Below are 21,604 nucleotides of genomic sequence, written 5' to 3' on the forward strand. Positions count from 1 at the left end.
CCTCAGGCCAGCATTCTGCATGCTCCTTTTTGCTTGTTGTCTGGTTCTTTTTTGTCATTGAATGGTTTTTCATTTTTGAAAACACTTTCAGGATTATGTTATAAATCTGGTTGGTACTTTTGTGGATGTTGAGCATCAAATTACATAATATGCGATTTCTAAAACCATTCTATTCCTACTTCATTGATGGATCTCACTCTCTCTAGTTTTCTTTCTCATATTTTGATGCTGCAGGGGCTTTAAAGGGAGATTTGGCCCATTTAAAATTCCTTGGATCCTAAGGAAGCTTTCAAGGGTTGTTCCAAGCTCTAATGCACAAGAGATTTCGTCGAGCCAGAATGGAACTGCATTCTCTTCACAGGCCCATGTTCCAGGGGCTCAACGTACAAGTGAAAAGACTGCACAACTCAGCACCTCAGGCCCAACAATTATTTCAGTAGATTGGGAGTGGTGAGGCTCATGACATGGTGAACTTTGAAAAGGAGGAGAACAGCGGGTCTGGTTTTGGCAAAGTGAGCTGGTGAAGAAGACATAGCTTTGTGGTACATCCTCTCCAGTGAGAGGGTGTGCAAGTGGGCAGCACATAGTACCTGTTGGGAAGAGAGCTATGGGAAGGAATTCTTTGAAAACTGACAAGCCTCCCAGGGGAGTTTCTATGGAGAATGAATGTCACAATGAGCAGAGGGGGGATAATATGATTGCTGATCAAGATGGGAATATTGTGAACTCTAATAAACAACAAGGTGAGGATAGATGGTAAGACAAAATCTTAGATTACCTGAAAGTCAGCACTATACAAGTTTATGCTCATTGGGGGCAGAAGAGCAATTAAAAAGGGACTCCTCAATTGAAAGGCATTGGATTATGATGGAGGGCTACTTATTGACAAGGTTTGTGAATAATTTGGGTTTGAATCAGATCTTCAGATGTACTGGTGATTTTTCCTTTAAGCCTCCACCTCCATTGGAGGTCTTAGAGGGAGATTCTAGTTCAAAGAAGGATAAATTAGGCAAGGGAAAAAACAAGTTTGAGTGGACTGAGCCTGTTCTGTGTCCTGTTTAACTATGATACAAAGGGACTGACAAGGTATTCTTTCTTAACATACACTCTTTTTTCATCCATTCCAATTCTTTATTTCTACAATAACCTACTACTTGGAAGGCCAAGGCTCGTCCAAAAATTAAGGGTTTCACTTGGTTGGTTGTTCTTAATAAGATAAAATACTAATAACTTGCTGCAAATCAGGAGACCTTTGAAGACTCTCTCTCACAATGTATGTTTGCTCTGTTACGAGAACTCCGGGACAGCTTCTCATCTTCTTTTGCACTGTGGATTTTCCTCGAGGATTTGGAATAAGCTTTTTGGTATTATACGAGAGAGCTGGGTATGTCCTTCGGTGGAAGACCTGTTAGCCTCCCTTTCGCAAGATTTGGTAGAAGGAAGAATAGGGCAGCATTTTGGAAGTGTGGTATCATTGCGGTTTATGGGAAACATGGATGGAGTGTAATGTTCTGATTTTTTCTGAGAACAAATTAAATTGGGTGCTGGTTTGGGAAAATATTCAGTGCTTGGCCTCATTGCATGTGTCGATTACAGATTTTTCAGAGAGAGAAGTTTTCAGCGTTACAAAGAGATTGGAGGAACATGCTGACTTGTTAGTGTCGTTTCTCAAAACATTGTTTATTTCTGGTTTGTCCCAGTTTTTCTCAGGAGATGTCTCATTCTCCCTCTTGTAAATTCTTTCTCTATTAATGAAATATTCTTTTGACATCCCAAAAAAACTTTTTTTTTATCTAAAAGAAGTTGAAATATAAATGCTAGCATTGAATATGAAATTTATTACTAGAGTTAAGGTTTTGTTTTCCAAGGGTTTTCTTGGAGAGCAAAAAGGATGGATTGAAGTGAGGCTTGAACAAGTAGATGAGATGGCCTAGGATGGAGAGAGCCACTGTAGTGATGGCAACAGAGGGATTTCTGGATGATAAAAAGTACATTTTAATACTAATTGATGTAGAACAGAAACAGAGAAAGAGAAAAGATAGAGAAACAGGTAGACCAGAGGGAGAAAATAAGGAGAGAAGAGAGAGTAAACAGATTAGATAAAAGAAAAGAAGAATGATCCAAAAGTTGCTTATTCTTACTATCATAAGCCTATGTTTATAGGAAACCCTAAAAAAATTAAAAATTATAAAATAACCATAAAACAATCAAAATTCAAAAATCATAAAATAACTTTAAAGTAATTAGAAGTTATTAAAATGAACAAATATCCCCAAAGTGATATAAAATCCCTAATTTCTAAATCTTTGAGTAGAATATGAATGCCTAGAATTATCCATAGGCAGTATTCCATCAAACTCCCCAGGTCAAAGACTCAACCTCAAATTCTGAAATGGGCAGCAGCAACAACTCGAAAATCTGGAACATCTTCAACCAAGCAAAAATAGGATAATAGCAGAGAGGCCCTCCAACTAAAGTCTCATGACTCAAAAGCTCCAAATCATCCATATCGTGATTTGCGTGCAACAAGAATGATGACAACAGCATGAGAGCTAGAAGTTGAGAAGCACTAGCTGATCAAGTGAAGTCACCTGCAAGCATAAAAGGCTCCAGCATCCTTCAATAAAGTAACAAGTCCTCCAAACAAGACATTTCTTTAGCATCCCAATCTAATGGCAAATAAAAAAAGTATGCATTTGGTCCATATTCAAAAAAGATAGGAAAAGTTTCACCAGATTTGATTGAACAGATTGTAAATGTGTGACACCACAAGCAGATTGTTGAATTGATCAAAGTCAAAATTTGCATATACATATTAATTAAATTGAGTATTAATTTTATTATGTTTACATTCTTGCAGGAGGCCAATATTAATGGCACATGCCAAGATTGGCCATAGGGACATGTGGCAGTTCTCTACCAATCATGTTCTTGGGAATTGGGATGTTCGAGAGAGTTTTGGCTTGGTAGGCTCAAGTCAAGGTTCGCTAAGGGTGTCCCTACCCCTAGCCTCTTCTTAAGTTGCTCGAGCGTCCATGTGTCATTCCTAACACATGTTCCCTTTTTTATTGCTTCTCATCTAAACCATGTGTCATTACCAGATTTGCTCAAAGATTCATCCTCTTCATTAATTGAGACAAGCCATGTCAACCTATTATTGGAAGATGACACCTAGCAACATTTTGTCTCTCCCCTAAAACACCCCACGGTTATTATTCAAAGGGAATCTTTTCAACAATGGAACCATCAAGCTCTCTCTCCCTCTCTCTCTCTCTCTCTCTTGCTTTGTTTAACCTCAAAGAATCCCTTCAACCTTCAGTACACCTTCACCAGCCACAATCCACACTTAAGCTTCCTGGGATTGACTGGCTCTCTTCTCTAGAACATCCACTACTTCTGTGCAACAAAGCTCTCCTCCCTTCCCAAGAACCCCCTCCACATAGAGAAAAGAAGTAGGTGATGTGGGCACATATTCAATGGATGGAGAAAAAAATCATCTCAAGGGGATTCTGAATAATTAGTTCAACAGCTAAGGAATCTTGAATAAAGGCTAGAGCAATTGGTTATTAATAATTCAATGGTTTAAGGGCGGCCAATTGTAGTTTAGAAATTGAATTGTTGACAAGTATATAGATAAGCTCGTCCCATATGTTAAGTTGAAAAAACAGGCATTTCCATAGGTTTTTGAAAAAATGTTCTTATTTCTTCCTATGTGCAGATTAAGGCCCACGTGGAGTAGTTGTATGACCGCATGGCGTCCCTCAAATGGAACAAGATTTTATGTAAGGGGCAAACCATAAAAGGGAGGAAAGAGAATAAGAGTTGTTTATAGTTGACAACTCATCTTAAATTTCATTGCTAGTCTTGGCATTTAAGTCTAGTGAAAAGTTAAGGTTTGTTTCTAGCCCAGTAGTAACGTCAACTATCTCAGGGGTCACTAAAGATGAGTCTACATTCTCATCTTGTAAAGAACTATGGCCCACTTCCTGAAATGAATCAATTTAAGGGTTTGGAAATTGTGCACTAAGAATATGCAAATCAAAGTTGTTCTAGGTTGATGAAACTTCCTAACATGAGAGATGATGTTCTTGTGCTTGGAAACTTGAAGAGGTCCCTAAACTTCCAAAGCTATTAGATAAACCTAAAACAAAGTGATAGGAGTCCTTGGAGTTGCCAAGGAACTTGACTTCGAATTTCTTGTCTTAGACCTTTTTTCATTTTTCAACATGGTAACAATCTTTTAGCTTTCACCCATATCACACCAAAACATAAGATCATTAAATTTACAAAATATTGACACACACCAAAAGTCAATCGTTTAAGGTTATATAATTGGTCAACCAGTCACTAATAAGAACTCGCGACATATTTATCTTTTAAAACGGTATTTCATTTTAGACCAAGTGGTCGATTCTCCAAACTATACTATGTCCCTTTCAATCTTTTGCCAGTATTCTTTTGCCAATCTAATAATTCTCGGTTTAGCAAAGTAGATGCATTGATGGTCAGATAATCCAAACCAATCAAAACAGTTCTCTATGTTGACTACAGTGAAAAAGGGACCCCATGGCCCAGTCACTTGTTGAGAATTGCGAACAACTTGATAACCAAAAGTGTCACAACGGCTCATTCTTTTTCTTTTTTTTTTTCTTGGAATACATGTATATACAATTATAAGGCAGAAATTGATGCAGGACAGCAAGGGAGCAAGAGAACAGATAGAATTAAGGGAGAGACGTAGAAAGGGGAAGAGGGTAAGGGAAGAGAACAGCAGGACAGAATAGAAGACAGATATAGAACACTAGAAACAGAACTGAAAAAACAGAAAAAGGAGAAGGAAACGAAGAAGATGAGGAAAAAGATGGAAGAGGCTCTGGCAACAAGTGAATATGGCATGGGTTGAAGATTTTTCTGTCAGAGGTTTAATTGAAAGTTCCTTTTCCAGCAACAAGCTTCAATACAATAGCTTTTTTTTCCCTTTTTGTTTAAGAGTTTCACTGGAACCTTCATTGGATTTCAGACTGGCAGCAACTTTATTTTTGGGAAAGACGCAGGGGTGGGGGGGAATGCCTTGTGTTCTTTTCAGTTCTTTGCAGCTGCAAAAAATTTTCTGTTTTTTGTCAATCTGATACATTGAAAAATTGGATTAACAATACTGAAACCAGAAAAACTCCTGATGCTTTCCTCTCAGCGCTCCTGTCCCTGCCCCTTGAGTCCTCAAGCATGGCATCTCCTCCCTTGTATCATCTACTAGCCCCCTTTAACCTTCTTATCTACAGTAAAATTTACTCTCCTCCCTTGCGGTCGTACCTCCATCATGATCCTAAAACCTTGCCTTGATCAAAACTCCATCCCTGTCGCAGAGAGTTCATGAATCTCGTGAAACCTATATCATAACAGTCATTGACTCGCTAGCTCATCTTTTACCCAGAGTGGTCGTCCACTGTTACACCCTCTTCTCCTGAACATATTCCCCCTTCCATTGATACCCTAATCCAGATTCAAACCACAGTACCAACAACCTACAGCACTTGAAACTTATTTTTGTCTCTCTTCAGACACTCACGTTCTCATTCGGCAAGTCCTCCTTGGCTTTCAGAGTGGCACAGGATCAATAATTTGAAGCCCTAGATCCTGAAAATTCCCATATTTCTTCTCGCCTCACACCAGAGCCCTCTTTTCTTCATTCTTTCGCAGGTTAAGTCAAACTTGACGCTTGGGGTTCAGAGATGGTAGAGTTTTCCTCTGTAAAAATAGATAGGAAGGTGTTCAGCTTGATTTGGATAGATTGCTTGACATTTCATATCACTTAATAAGCTGGGTGGCATACTTCATTGTGCTGAAGAAAGAAGACTTTATATGGGTGACGAAGGTGATGGGAGTTCTTTTCAAAGGGCTGGGACGAGTAGAGGTGGCTAGAGGAGTTCAATCCCTCTCAGAGAAAGGAAGGGCGATCAGCTTTAGGCCTCTTTCAAATAAGAGGGGTAATTTTATCCTGTTAAAGAAGAAGATTAGTGGAGGGAGGTGGTTGGACATAAGAACTCCAAAAGGGGAAAAACATATGGGTTGAAATCCTTTCTTGTAGCTTTGCTGGAATTGTTGAAGATGAGCAAGACCAAATAATAGCTTCGAGGGGAGACTAAGATGTCTAGACTGTGGGTCTCAAAACTTACAAAGGGAGGGGAAACAGACAGGAAGCTAGATGAACCTCCAGCAAGCCTCTCTTTCGCCGAAAATGTCAGGGCTACTCCGGCAAAGAAGGATACCAAGGAAGTGAATGCCGAAGTCCGGAATCACAGGGATTCAGAGGATTTATTTATTAATTCAGTTCCTTCAATTAAAGGAATTACCACTGAGAGATATTTTTCAACATCTATGATTCAGAATAGGTTTAAAGGGCTGAAAATGAGTGGGCCTAATATCCACAGGCCCAAGTCAGTTGGGCTTAATGAGTCAAAATTAATGTGGGTTGGCTCTCCCCCTAATGAGGCCAGCAGGTGTGCTTCAACTGACAACATGGAGTTTACCAGACCTGAGGATGTAGAGAAAGGAATGCAGGGTCTCGATGGGCTGATCAGCAACACCAAGCAGAAGGATGCAGCAAACAAAAAGGAAGACAGGCTAGATGGGAATTGTTCAGATATTGTTGGTACCTCTCATAGTAGGGATGATAACTCACACTCTATCAGAAACTCTCAGACTGATTTGCAGGAACCCAATCATAATTCAAATCTTCAATCTTCTCCTTTAAAATCAGTTTCAAAGGAGAATCAGAAGACTAATTTTGAAGAGAAAACATATTTAATTCTTTGTATGACGAGTAGGATGATTTCAGCAGCATTTTTTAATCTGAGAAGGAACTTTTAGCTGATCAGCTTTCAACTATTAGAAGGAGAGTTTGGTAATGCTAGTTTGAATTGATCGGGACAGAATGAATATGCAGTAACACCTCACAGCAAATGGAGCAAGAATGTCAACATCGGAATCCTGAGTGTAAACAGGAAGGTAAAGATTTTGATAATCACTTTTCAGACCATTTGATTGCCTTCAACAAAAAGGGTTCTTTTCTGTCCAACCTTGAGCTTGATTCTCCTATTGTTTGGGGGGGGGGGGGGGGGGGTGTTGAATATTTTTGAAAAGATAGATGCTTCTTCTAGGGATCCTTTTTCCTCTTAAACTAGTAATGGTATTCTTCCCCTTCCCTCTTAGACAGCTATTGTTTCTAATACTTTATGCCAAAGGGAGGTTCCTTGTACTGGAGAGGGCTGTGGGGTTAGCTTTGAGGAAAGTGAGAGAGACTTACGACTCTCTCATAAACTCCTAGAAGATTTAGGCTTGAAACTACTGGATCTCTTAGTTAAGGAGGTGAGGTAGGGTCTGGGTCCCAGAACCTAAGAGAGAGAGAGAGAGAGAGTTCAAAAAGAGTTAAAAAGAAATTGGTCTCTTCTATTAATTATGGGGGTGGTAAGGGCCACGGAAAGGGTGGCAAGCATGTTAATTTATGAAGATTATCAATTGGAATGTGAGATTTAGGGGGAGTTAGGAAGAGGAGTCTTATAAAGGAAGTGTTGTCTAAGTACTCCCCAAACATTGTCTTGATTCAGGAAACTAAACCAGAGATTTGGAAGGGTGGCAAGCATGTTAAGTTATGAAGATTATCAGCTGGAATGTGAGATTTAGGGGGTTAGGAAGAGGAGTCTTATAAAGGAAGTGTTGTCTAAGTACTCCCCGAACATTGTCTTGATTCAGGAAACTAAACCGGAGATTTGGGATGGTTGGTGCAGGGAGTGGGACTTCTTACCATCTTGTGGTGCTTCAGGTTGTGTTCTTATCATGTGTGACTCTCGGTCTATTTCTAAAGTGGATATTTTAGTGGGCTTCTTTTCCCTCTCTTGTCAAAGTGAAAGGGAGGGGTCAATGGCAGGTTTCCTCAGTGTAAGGTACACCTAGGCCTGCTTTCAAGAGTGCATTTTAGGATGAGCTTTATTTTGTTTTTGGGTTTTGTTCTCCTAGGTGGGTAGTGGGTGCGAATTTTAGCATGGTGAGATTTTTTGGGGAGAATAAAGAAGGGGGGAAAAGAGCGAGAGGGTAGTGGATGGGAATTTTAACATGGTGAGATTTTTTGGGGAGAATTAAAAAGGAGGGGAAAGAGATAGAGAGAGAGAGAGCAAGAGGTAGAGCTATTGCTAGTATGCTGCATTTTGACCTATTGGTATGGGAGTGTGGCCTTAGAGATCTGCCTACTTTTGATCACTTTCCCATTCTACTATAATCAAGTAGGGTATCTTGGGGTCCCACTCCTTTTAAGTTCGAGAATGTGTGTTTGGATCATGCTTCTCATAAGAAATTAGTGAGAAGATCTTGGGGAGAGGATATAGGGAAGGGTTGGAAAGGTTTTGGGGTTATGAGGAAGTTGAAACATTTAAAGGAGAAGCTAAAATCATGGAATAAGGAGGTGTTTGGTGATGCTAGAGTTAGAAAATCCAGAATCCTTGGTGAGTTGGAACTTTGGATAAAAAGAAAGAGGAGACAAATCTCTCGGAGAGTGGAAAGGCTAAAAAGATCTCTCTAAAGAATGAGCTCGAAGAGGTGATTTTAAGGAAATGAGAAGCTGGAGGCAAAAAACTAAATTCAAATGTCTCATAGAAGGTGATTGTAGCACTGGTTTCTTCCATAGTCTTGCCAATGGTAAGATGAGGAAAATTTTGATTAGGGAGCTGGAGGTGGGGCAGGGACAATTATTAACGATCCTAATAGGATTGCTTCTGAAAGGGACAATTATCTCTCCTATTCAGGCTGTCATGAACCATTGAATTGCTATAATCTCCAGCTGGCATTCTAGGCTAGTTAAAAGGGACCCCTTTGTAATCCTTGATTTTCTTGATACTTTTCAGTAAGGGGTGTTTCTTTCTCATTGTTTCTTTGTACTTGGGTGGCATCCCCTTGATGCCTAATTTTATATAATTTCTCTTTGCTGATATTTAAAAAAAAAAAACAAGGATTGCTTCTAAAACCTCTGTTGTAAGGAGGAGACTTGGGGACCAACAGTTGATGGGTTAGAGTGGAATCCCATTTCTAGAGATCAGATGTTTTCGTTACAGAGACCTTTTGATGAGGAGGAGGTGAGGGGGATAGTTTTCCGGATGGACAAGGATAAGGCTCCAAATCCAAATGGCTTTAATTTGGCCTCCTTTCGGGACTGCTGAGATATTAGAAAGGATGACTTGCTTAAAGTTTTTACCGAATTTCATGGGAACGGAAGGTTGAGCAAGAGCATTAATTCCACATTTATTACCCTCATTCCTAAGAAATCTAGATCCATTAAGGTAGAGGACTTTATACCTATTAATCTAGTCTCTACTGTCTATAAGATCATCACCAAAGTTCTAGATAATAGGCTGAGTGCAGTACTGGACAAGTCTATTTCTCAAACTCAGAGTGCCTTTGTGGGGGGAAGACAAATTGTGGATACTATTTTGGTGGCTAATGAGGTGGTGGAGGATATTCATAGGAGGAAGAAGATGGGTTTCATTATTAAATTGGATTTTGAGAAGGCCTATGATAGAATTAGTTGGAGTTTTTTTGGATAAATTTTTTGTGAGCATTGGTGAGCATTGTCACGGGTGGTTAGGGGGTTGTTTGTCTAATGTGTGGTTCTCATTAGTAGTGAATGGGGAACCTAAGTCCTGGTTTAGAGCATAAGAGGCATTAAAAAGGGTGATCCACTTTCTCATTTCCTATTCATCTTAGTAGCTGATGTGTTGAGTAGAATGGTGGATAGGGTTGTGGATAAGGGGATGGTTTCTCATCTTCAGTTCGCAGATGATACCATTTTTCTTTTCAGAAGATCACGACCCTTCTTTCAGTTGTGTTCTGGGTATCCTCAAAATAATTAATGTGCCTGTTGATCAAATTAGGGAGCAGTCTTCTGTTGTGGGGTGTAATATTTTGGAGTGGCCTCTGACTTATCTATGGGTCTTGTTGAAGGAAAATTCTAGATGTGCGTATTTTTGGAATATGGTAGTGGAGAGTGGCTAAGAGGCTTGACAATTGGGAGGGGGCTCTTTTTTCCTTAGGGGAACCATCCTCATCTAGGTCTGCTTATCTAGTATCCTATTATATTATTTGTTTGTTTTCAGGATTCCAATGGGGATTTCTACGAAGATTGACAAAATAATGATGGATTTCTTGTATTCCAAAGTCGGGGGTTTTAGGGATCATTAGTAAGGTGGGATGAAGTTTGTAGGTCTAAATTTAATAGAGGGTTGCATCTTGGAAATTTTGTGTCTAAAAAAATCGCCCTTTTAGCTAAGTGGTAATGGCATTTTTCCCTAGAAGATCACTCCTTTTGGCATAATGCGATTAGAAGCAAGTATGGAGTGGGTAAGAATGGTGAGATACCAATGTTAGTTTGTGATGTTCATCAGAGAGCCCATGGAGATCCATTTCTCAAATTTCAAATTTCAAATTTCAAATTTATCCCCCTTGTTTATACCTCACATTAAATTTTTGGTTGAGATGGGTTCTCATATTCAATTTTGGAAAGACACATGGTTGGGGACTGATATTCTAACCACATCTTTTCCTCGTCTCTTTCATTTGAACTCAGGACAAGATAGTATGGCTTCTTTCTTTGTGATTGACTTAGGTAGCCCTCTAGTTTCATAGAACTTTCATTTCAGAAGATCTTTTAGCGATAGAGAATTGTGGAACTTTCCTCCTTGTTGTCCTTATTGAACAACTGTCATCTATTTTTGCACTGTGACTATACTTGGAGAATATGGAATAATTTATTTGTTATGATAGGAGAATCTTGGGTCTACCTGCCGTCAGTTGAGGAATTGTTTTCTACTTCTTTTGAGGGTTTCGTAGAAGGAAGGAGAGGGTTGCACTTTGGAAATGCAGAATTTTTGCAGTCTCGAGGGGATTATGGTTGGAGCATTATGCACAGAATTTTTCATGGAGAAAATAAAGGCAGCTGGTTTGGGAGAAGGTTCACTAAGTGGCTTCTTTATGGTGTGTTGGTTTTGGTCGCTTTAAGGGACTAGTTTTTCTTAGGTTCAGCGAGAATGGAGGAATCGTCAGCTCTGATTATTATGTTGTTTCCAGTTTTTGTTTTATCAGTCAATTTTTTTTTTCTGGATTTTTCCAGAATTTTGAAGGGAGAAGTTTTTTCTCCTCTGTAACTTCTCCTCATATCAATGAAATATATCCTTTTGTTATCTCCAAAAAAAATAAAAAAATAAAAAATTCTGCAGTTCTTTACTGATTCGCTCAAGTTAAAGTTTTGATTTCAGGGGACTTTGCTGAAGGGGAAAGGATCAGGGTTGTTCTGTTTGGGGAGGGTGGGAGGTGGGTAGGTGCTGCAAAAGAGGAAGAGGGTTAAGTTTTTACTTCTGCAGGGTTTTGCTAGAAGGGAAAATGGTTCGGGATTTTTTCCTGGGGTTTTGCCAAAGGGAAAAGGATTAGAGTTTTGATTTCAGGGGAGGGTTTCTGGAGGGCTGATGGTTGGAGTGAAGTGAGGATTGAACCAGTAGATGAGATGGCCTGGGCTGCAGATGGGTGGGTAGTGATGGGAGCCACTACAGTGGCAGCAACAGAGGGATTCATGGGTGGAACAGAGGCTCTGATACCAATTAATGTAAGACAGCAACAGAGAGAGGAGAGATAGAGACACAGACAGATTAGAGAGAGAAGATAAGAGTAAATAGAAAAGAGGAGAAGAGAAAGACAAAACAAGGAGGATGAGGAAGAAGAAAGAGGAAGGAACAAGAGAAATGAGGAGTGGGAGGAAGAGAATCAGACGTGAGAGAGAGAGGACAGAAGACTGTCGTTAGAGAGGATAATGTGAGACTCAATTAGTCATCCAAAAGCAGCTTATTCTTACATCATCAGCATATAAGAAATTGTAAAGATCAAACTATTAGAACTTACAAAATAACCCCCAAATAATCAAAAATCAGAAAATAACCCCCAAGCAACAGAAAGTTAATGAAATAAGTAAACATCCCAAACTTATATAAAATCCCTAATTTATAAATCTGTGTAGAATATGAACCCAGAATAACCCATAGGCAGTACTCCATGATGAGGCCACAAGTGTCATTTTGTTTTTTTCACTAGTGGAAATAGGCGGAAAGGATTGAAAAGTGGTGTCAATGCAGTTTTGAAATTGAAGGGACTGTCGGTGCAATTAGGGGAGACTTGACAGAGTGTAAATATAATTTACCCATGAAATAAGCATAATCCTGCATAGTCTAATTTTTGCACTCACAAAATTATAAAAAACTAAAAGGTAAATAAACAAGAAAAAGGAAATGCTCCCTTTGTAAGGCATACAAATGATTGAAAGGGTGAGAAAATTTTATTTGTAAGCACCTCAAACTCTGCTGGTTTTGAGAATTTTTTGCTATCAGTGTTGAGCCCATGCAGAAGAAACAACAAAGGTTCCCCTGATCCCTGATATTGTTTGTGCAGAACTCTCACAATCTCATCAGTGTAGAAAACCATGCTAACCCTGTATCTTTCCTACAAGAGAAGCAAGCATAAATGAGCTGACATACACTGCACATTGACGTGAGAAAGCAGAATATATCACAGCAGGGCCACCTCAAAGTAAGATAATGGCTTTATTTCTCCCAACCAAACAGCATACTCAGCAGGCAACCTGGGAGCAAACAGAATTGAGTCCCCAGTTGCAATGTCCTTCAAAAATGAAACAACAAAACACATCAAATTCCAAAATTTTAGAAAATTGAATAGGCAGAACAATTTAAGAACAAGTCTTCATCTTATTCATAAGTTGGTGTTTCTTAATCATCTTAGACTTAAGCAAACCAAAAACCAAAACTTTCACTGATAATAGTCTGATACACTGCAGTAACTCATTCAGCAAAACCTAACCCAACTAAAGTACAATGAATCAGTATGTCACCAAATGGTGGGGATTAGATGATTGAGAACTTTTTGAAGTCTTTGTGAACAGAATTTGAATCGAGTACCTGCCCAACCCCCACCCCCCAAGTGGGGCTCCAAATAACAAAACCAATATGCATATCTTCTACTCAAATTCTTCCATTTTGACCCGAATAAATAAGAAACATTTGAATCAAAATAGGTTTCATCCAAATGTAATAGTATATCAATGAAGGGAACTATACCAATCTCATCATAGTTTAGAAACCAAGGAATTTTTCCTATAAGGCTTCAATTTCAACCAATCTGTGCTTGATAGTCAAAGTTGTGGAATTAATACCTTCGCTGATATCATGGACTTTGTTAACTGCTATTAGAAGTTATACATAAGCAAAATGCTAATAATCTCCTTCTATACCTAGCTGCTGTTGAAGCTTAAATTGATATTTTATCCTTTTTCAGGAACTGCTTAGAGAAGTAGCAGAGGTGCAGCAGTTTAAAATTTATAGGTGACCAATAATTCCCATGAGTACTCCAAATGATACAGGAAAAAACACGAGCATGATTGATAATGAAATTGATTCCTTAGCATTTAAAAAGACAAATTTCAGTATAATTTCTATTTTAAATGCAAAGTGGCTGGATGGACGCAAACTATCATCCAAAAGCAGTCCAACACCAATGAAAAGCTCAACACATCACTAAATTGTTTGGCCACACCACTAAAAAAGAAGCTCAGTTGACTTCAAGGTTTATATTTTGTTATCAAGTTTAATAGGCCCCTGACCATAAAAATCCTATTTAAAATACAAAATGGTTAGATGGATGTGAACTATCATCCTGAAGCAATTCCACAGCAACCACTAGCTCAAATGCTCAATACACTACTAAAATGATTGGACATGTCACTAAAAAAAGAAGCTCAATGGCAACCACCAGGCCTCAAAGGTTTATATTCTGTTGTCAAGTTTTGCGGATAAAATATATATATATATATATATATATATATTCAGTTATCAAGTTGAATAAGGTCCTGACCATATTGCTCACTGTTAAAATAACAGATTCAAAAATTTAAGAGAACTGTTTCCGAAGAAAATCACTGTTATGAAAAACTCATTTCAGTCAACAGGAAAGTTCTGCTACAAAAGTTAGCAGATTGTGTGCTTTACCACAGCAAAACAGCATGCAGCTTAATACAGTTTCAACCAAATAAATAAACATGTAAAAAATAAAAACTTTATTCATAAAAAAAAATGGTACGTTCCATATGCAAATGACTCACAATAGCTCCACAATGAACTTACAATAGCTCCATAGAAGCCAGGCTCTCTCACTCCAAACAAGTAAGCAAAATAACTTTCCTGCCTATAATCAAATCAAGTATTAGTTTATCATCACTTCGAAAAGCCTTTTCAATGACGAGAATTTATCAAAGCTGCATTCCACACACAGTAACAACAATGCTCAGTAAATAAAATCAGCATTTCAATGCTAAGTAGGTAATTAATATATCAATTCAGTGCTTACTATTTTGGTCAATGACACCAAAATGAAGATATTCATCACTAAAGTCACAATTACAAAAATGACAACAAAGACTTATCCCAACTCTCAAGATCAAATAGTAAATTACTTTTTATCAAATAAACAAATTCGGAGAAAAAAATATAGACCTAGTGCACGAAACTACAGCTTAAAGCATAGGAAGGTTGGACAGTAGGCACTAGGCAGCCTCAACCCCATTTATGGTAGGCAACCAAAAAAAAATTCCTAGATTCAAACCTATACCACTGCCAAAGATATTAATCAGAATTTTTCTATTTATGCAGCATAAAAGTAACATGCACATAGTATCAATACTAACCCCACATTGGCATCAATCCCACAGAAGAGTCTCAACTTGAAATGAAAAGTAATTTGGAAAAGACAACTTGAACACCAATTATCATGAAGACTCCTTCTCTTGTCACACAGAATTGCAAACAAGTTGCCAGACTTTCACAAATTATTAGTTATTTATGCTCTGATAACAAAGTGTTTTCACGTTTATAGTATAATAGCCATCGAACACACACAATTGCATGTATAATATATCTTCAATTATTTTTCATGTAACTAATTGTTTTTAAAATTTCTATTTTTATTTATTTTTAAAATCAAATTAATTCTTTCTATGTCTTTAATTCAGTCCTGCTATGTTGCTGGTAAAAATAAAATACAGTCAAGTAACAGTAATTTTTAAATTAAAATTTAGAATTTTTATAGGTATATATTATGATGTTTTTGGGGGGGGGGGGGTGTTGTTGGGGAACACCAAAGAAAGAGTTGTAGATATGGGCTTGTTATCACTTAAGTCTGGGAATATTTATGTGTTAGTTTATAAGTAGAAAGGGGTTTGCCATAGTGTGTCTAATATTTGTTACGTTGCATTTGTCACGAGCTAAGCTTGTTCAGGGCATTATGCTTGCCTGTGACCGCTTGCCTCGTGTGTTTGGGATGGGTTTCCATCATGTAAATACTAGTGTAGGGTTATTTTCCAATATTTATTTCATTGTAAGCCAAATAAGGCAGTATGACTCCTCGGTCACTTTGATGTTTCCTAGTGCCAGAGTGAGAATAGCCCAGAAAGCTCTTTAGGGGAGGGTAAGTGTTCATCAATCATTGTAAAACTCACTAGCAATTGTCAACGTGCTTAGCCTACTTGCCTCCCTCGCTAAGTACAACATGTCAATGGAGGATTTGTTAATAAATTATGTTTGCTTCAATGTTTACTGCTTGGTTGCCACGGCTTTCATGAATTGATTATTATTTCCGATGCTATCTGAATGAATGTTAATGAAAGTGCTTTGTGGATGAATGTTGGTAAACGATAGGCTGGCTAGTTAAGCAAGAGTGCTTTAGCTAGCGCCGCACGGCCCTTCACAACGGTGTGAAAAGAGGCAGACCGTGACATTTGGTATCAGAGCCAAGGCTCAGTTGCTACGAGAATTCAGTTACCTTCGTTGTGGGATTTTGGAAGCTTTGGTAATTGACCATGGCACCAAACAATGCTGAAAGACTTAGGGCACGGGAAGCACAGGTTGAAGAGACAACCAACAATATGGCCAACGAGATGGCCCAACTAAGGGGACTTGTTGATGAGGTGATGGGATCACAGCAACATCAAGCAAGTTTGACAAGTGAAATGTCAAAGGACTTTCACCACACTGTGGAAACTTTGCAGGCCCGGATGGCTGATCTGGATGCAAAGGTGAATCTGATGGTTCTTGCTATGGGGAACTCCAACACTCCAGGAGTCAGCAAGATCAAGGTGCCAGTACCCAGGACGTATGGGGGTGCCCGTGACGCTAAGGAGTTAGAGAACTTCTTGTTTGATATGGAACAGTATTTTCGCGCTGTGAGGATACCCTCAGAACAGGCGAAAGTGGATACTGCAACCATGTACTTGGTGGGTGACGCCAAACTGTGGTGGCGTGCTAAGTACTATGACATTGAGAATGGAAACTGTGTAATTGATAGTTGGGCAGACTTGAAGAGAGAGTTCAAGGCCCAATTCTTTCCTGAAAATGTTGAGTATAATGCAAGGAGAAAACTGAGAGATCTCAAGCATACAGGGTCGATCAGCGAATATGTGAAACAATTTTCTGCTTTAATGTTGGATATTCGAGATATGTCGGAGAAGGACAAGTTGTTCTATTTTCTTGAGGGGATGAAACCGTGGGCAAGGACTGAATTTCATAGACAAAGAGTTCAAGACTTGCCTACTGCACAAGCTGCTGCAGAACGCTTGACTGACTACGCTGGGGAGAAAACCACTTCGTCCAAAGGATCTGGCGGAGAGGGAAACAATGGAAAGTCTTTCAAGAAAGGCAAACCCAAGAGTGGGGGAGCCGACTATAAAGCATCAACCTCAAAGGAAGTTTCGTCGTCTCGAGGGTTCAACACACCCAAGGGAAAGGGTAAACTTGAGTGTTTCTTGTGTCGAGGTCCTCATAGAGTCTTTGAGTGCCCTCACAAGGCATCACTTAATGCTTTACAGGCTTTCATTGCCGAACAGGCAGTTGAAGATGATGGGGAAGAAGATGAGACCCCGAGGATGGGTGCAATGCGGCAGGTGAGCGCATTGGAAAAGCAGGCGAAAGCCCCAAAGGTTACACGAGCCAGAGGGCTAATGTTGTGGACTTGAGAATCAATGGGAAGAGCACCCGCGCTATGGTGGATACCGGGGCTACCCATAACTTTGTTTCGCAACCAGAAGCTTGGAGACTCAACTTATCCTTAGAGAAGGATACAGGACGCATGAAAGCAGTTAATTCTGTAGCCCAACCTACTCTGGGAGTAGCCAAGCAAGTTACTGTGAAGCTTGAGCAGTGGGAAGGTCATGTGAATTTCACAGCAGTGCCATTGGATGGCTTTCCAGTCATTGTGGGAATGGAGTTCCTAAGGGGAACGAAGGCAGTGCTGATGCCTTCGGCTGGTTCCCTATGCCTGATGGGAGATCACCCGTGCATAATGCAAGTTGTTGCAACGAAAGGAGACGATGGGAAGTTCCTTTCAGCCATGCAACTCAAAAAATGTTTGAGGAAGGGAGAGCAGACATATCTAGCCATGGTGGTGGTAGATAAAGAAGTAGGCAAAAAGCTGGTGCCTACAACCATCCAAGCGGTGTTGGATGAGTACAAGGAGGTGATGCCGGATAAGTTGCCTCACAAGTTACATCCACTACGGGGTGTGGAGCATGAGATCGAGTTGTTTCCAGGAGTGAAACCACCTGCAAAAGGGCCATATTGGATGGCGCCTCCAGAGTTAGCAGAATTGAGGAAGCAACTTGATGAATTATTGGAAGCGGGATATGTTCGCCCTTCCAAAGCACCATTTGGAGCACCGGTGCTGTTTCAGAAGAAACATGATGGGAGCCTGCGGATGTGTGTAGACTACCGCGCGCTCAACAAGGTGACAGTGCGCAACAAGTATCCTATTCCGTTGATTGCTGATTTATTAGATCAGTTGAGTCACATCAAGTACTTCACTAAACTTGACTTGAGGTCAAGTTACTATTAGGTGAGAATTGCTGATGGGGATGAGCCGAAAACTACTTGTGTGACACGGTATGGGGCATATGAATTCTTGGTGATGCCGTTCGGGTTGACGAATGCACCTGTAACATTCTGTACCTTGATGAACCAGGTTTTCCGTGAGTACCTTGACAAGTTTGTCGTGGTGTACCTGGATGATATTGTTGTCTATAGTTCCACTCTGGAGGAACATAAAGAGCATCTGCGGAAGGTGTTCGATAGGCTGAAGGGGAACAGTCTATATGTGAAGAAAGAGAAGTGCTCTTTCGCTCAGAAAAGCATCAAATTCCTTGGTTATGTGATTGACCAAGGTCATATAAGAATGGATATGGAGAAGGTAAGGGCAATTCAAGAATGGAAGATCCCAACAACAGTGAAAGAGTTGCATTCCTTTCTTAGCCTTGCCAACTACTACAAGAAGTTCGTAGAGGGGTATTCACGGAGAACGGCCCCTATGACAGAACTACTAAAGAAGGGTCATGGGTGGAACTGGACAGAGGAGTGCCAGGTAGCCTTTGATGACTTGAAGGATGCCATGATGAGAGATCCGGTTCTGGCTCTTCCGGATGTCATGAAACCCTTCGAGGTACAAACAGATGCATCAGACTTCGCCCTTGGAGGAGTCTTGGTACGGGAGGGACACCCTGTTGCGTACAAAAGTCGTAAGCTTAGTGAAGCGGAGCGGAAGTACACAGCTCAAGAGAAGGAGATGCTAGCGGTGATACATTGTCTCCGTGTGTGGAGGCATTACTTACTTGGGGCAAGGCTTGTGGTGAAAACAGATAATTCAGGTGTTAGTCATTTCTTCACACAGCCAAAGTTGACACCCAAGCAGGGCCGATGGCAAGAATTCTTGGCAAAATTTGATTTCTCATTTGAGCACAAGGTGGGCCGATTGAACCAAGTCGCAGATGCACTGAGTAGAAAAGCCGAACTGGCGGCCTTACAAATGGTAACACATCTGACTTCAAGTACTGTTACCACAATGATGCAGGAGCACATCAAAGAGAACTTAGCCAAAGATCCAGTTGTGCAGAACTTAATGAAACTTACCGAAGAAGGGAAGGCACGACAGTTTTGGATGGAAGATGGATTGCTGATAACCCATGGTAACCGGCTCTTTGTGCCACGAGCAGGTGATCTGAGGAAGACATTGTTGAAGGAATGTCATGATACCATGTGGGCCGGACATCCTGGATGGCAGCGCACTTTGGCCTTACTGAAGCGGGAGTACTGTTGGCCGCACATGCTTGATGATGTGGTTGATTATACCCGAACTTGTCTCACTTGCCAACAAGACAAGGTTGAGCGGAAGAAAACTGCTGGGCTGTTGGAGCCCCTACCAGTACCGTCCAAACCGTGGGAAAGTGTCTCATTGGACTTCATCACCAACCTGCCCAGAGTGGGAGACGCAGGGTCTATACTTGTTATTATAGACAGGTTTTCGAAGTATGGTACATTCATAGCCGCACGGAAGTACTGTTCGGCAGAGGAGATAGCACAGTTGTTTTTTAAGAACATTGTGAAATATTGGGGTGTTCCCCATGACATTGTTAGTGACCGAGACTCAAGATTCACCAGCAACTTCTGGACAGAACTTTTCAGAATCCTCGATTCACAACTAGAAATCTCTTCGAGTTATCACCCACAGACAGATGGACAGATGGAGAGATTCAATGGGCTACTTGAAGAGTACTTGCGCCACTTTGTCAACGCCAACCAGAAGAATTGCGTGCAACTACTTAATGTGGCTCAGTTCTGTTTCAATGCCCAAAAGTGCTCCACAACCAACAAAAGTCCTTTTGAGCTTGTTACAGGCCAGCAGCCGCTGTTACCTCACACAGTGGATGAGTCGTACAGAGGAAAGAGTCCCAGGGCGTACGTCTTTACCAAAGAATGGAAACGGAATGCTGAGATTGCCCGAGCCTACCTCGAGAAAGCTACTAAGCGGATGAAGAAGTGGGCAGATCAGGGGAGAAGACCGCAGCACTTCAACGTAGGTGACTTAGTGCTTGTTAAGCTCAATCCTGAACAAGTCAGGTCACTACGAGGACGAGATAGGAGACTACTTCGCAAATATGAAGGACCAGTCCCCATCTTGGCCAAAGTCGGGAAGGTCTCCTACAAAATCGACCCTCCGACTTGGATGAAAGTGCATCCTGTGTTTCACATCAGCTGCCTCAAGCCGTACAACGCTGACACCGACGATCTAAGCAGAAATCAATCAGCCAGAGCAGAAGTGAGTACAGTACAACCTGACAAACGTGAAGTAGAAGAGATCCTTACAAACAGAGAGTTCACATCCTCAAGGAAGAAGCGGCAAGAATTCTTAGTAAAGTGGAAAGGCCTTGGTAACGAAGAAATTAGCTAGGTTTCTGCGGAAGACATGCAACCGTTCGTAGACGAAGTCAAAGTGTACCTAGCGTCAAAGTCTACAAGGACGTCGACCGCATAAGTGGGGGAGAATGTCACGAGCTAAGCTTGTTCAGGGCATTTTGCTTGCCTGTGACCGCTTGCCTCGTGTGTTTGGGATGGGTTTCCATCATGTAAATATTAGTGTAGGGTTATTTTCCAGTATTTATTTCATTGTAAGTCAAATAAGGCAGTATGACTCCTCGGTCACTTTGATGTTTCCTAGTGTCAGAGTGAGAATAGCCCAGAAAGCTCTTTAGGGGAGAGTGAGTGTTCATCAATCATTGTAAAACTCACTAGCAATTGTCAACGTGCTTAGCCTACTTGCCTCCCTCGCTAAGTACAACATGTTAACGGAGGATTTGTTAATGAATTACGTTTGCTTCAATGTTTACTACTTGGTTGCCACTGCTTTCATGAACTGATTATTATTTCGGCTGTTATCTGAATGAATGTTAATGAAAGTGCTTTGTGGATGAATGTTGGTAAACGATAGGCTGGCTAGTTAAGCAAGAGTGCTTTAGCTAGCGCTGCACGGCCCTTCACAAAGGTGTGAAAAGAGGCGAACCGTGACACATTGGCTTTGCCATTCAACCAATAGTTATACACTGGTATTTTTTGGGAAAAAAAAAAACAAAAAGTATACACCAAATTCGTGGAACTCCCTTTCTACATGTGTAGATAAAGACTCTTACTAACAATAAATCTTGCCCACAGTCCCACATCAATCAGAGAAATGGAAATAATAATTTATAAAAAAAAAAAGAGGAAAAAAAATGATAAAAGATTCGCACATGTGTCCATCTGTGGGTGCGCACACACATGTATTTGTACATGATTGCATAACAACCTCAGAAAACAGAAGGTGAACTTCAAATTTAAACTAAGATCATCAAACTCCAGTTCCCACATGTTTAATCACAATGATCAAGTTTACTTTATAAACACCAGTGTGCTCTCAAAAAATAAGATGCATGCGGAGTACAAAAAAACCAAATATCTGCATAGACTGCATATATCTTTCATCAGATGCCCCAATTCACTAAAACATAATAGAGAGAGAGAGAGAGAGAGAGAGAGAGAGAGAGAGAGAGAGAGAGAACAATATATAGCCTAATAGAAATCCAAAACCAAAAACTAAAAATCAGAAACTAATTTGGTGTTCAATTGATATTTCTAAGACAAACAATTTAAAAACT

General features: G+C 40.2%; 1 protein-coding gene across 1 annotated transcript in view; it reads right to left on the minus strand.

Annotated features, from left to right (window-relative positions):
- Nucleotides 1-21,604, minus strand: part of LOC131158040 (uncharacterized) — a 65,081-nt gene that overhangs the window by 41,970 nt on the left and 1,507 nt on the right. The window contains exons 3-5 of the mRNA XM_058112592.1: nucleotides 14,223-14,283; nucleotides 12,610-12,705; nucleotides 12,379-12,528 (exon numbers count right to left, since the gene is read on the minus strand). Of these exons, the coding sequence (XP_057968575.1) occupies nucleotides 12,379-12,528; nucleotides 12,610-12,705; nucleotides 14,223-14,283 (307 nt within the window). The remainder of the gene's footprint in view (nucleotides 1-12,378; nucleotides 12,529-12,609; nucleotides 12,706-14,222; nucleotides 14,284-21,604) is intronic.

The sequence above is a fragment of the Malania oleifera genome, chromosome 6 (genome assembly GCF_029873635.1).
Source record: "Malania oleifera isolate guangnan ecotype guangnan chromosome 6, ASM2987363v1, whole genome shotgun sequence".
Taxonomy (NCBI): domain Eukaryota; kingdom Viridiplantae; phylum Streptophyta; class Magnoliopsida; order Santalales; family Ximeniaceae; genus Malania; species Malania oleifera.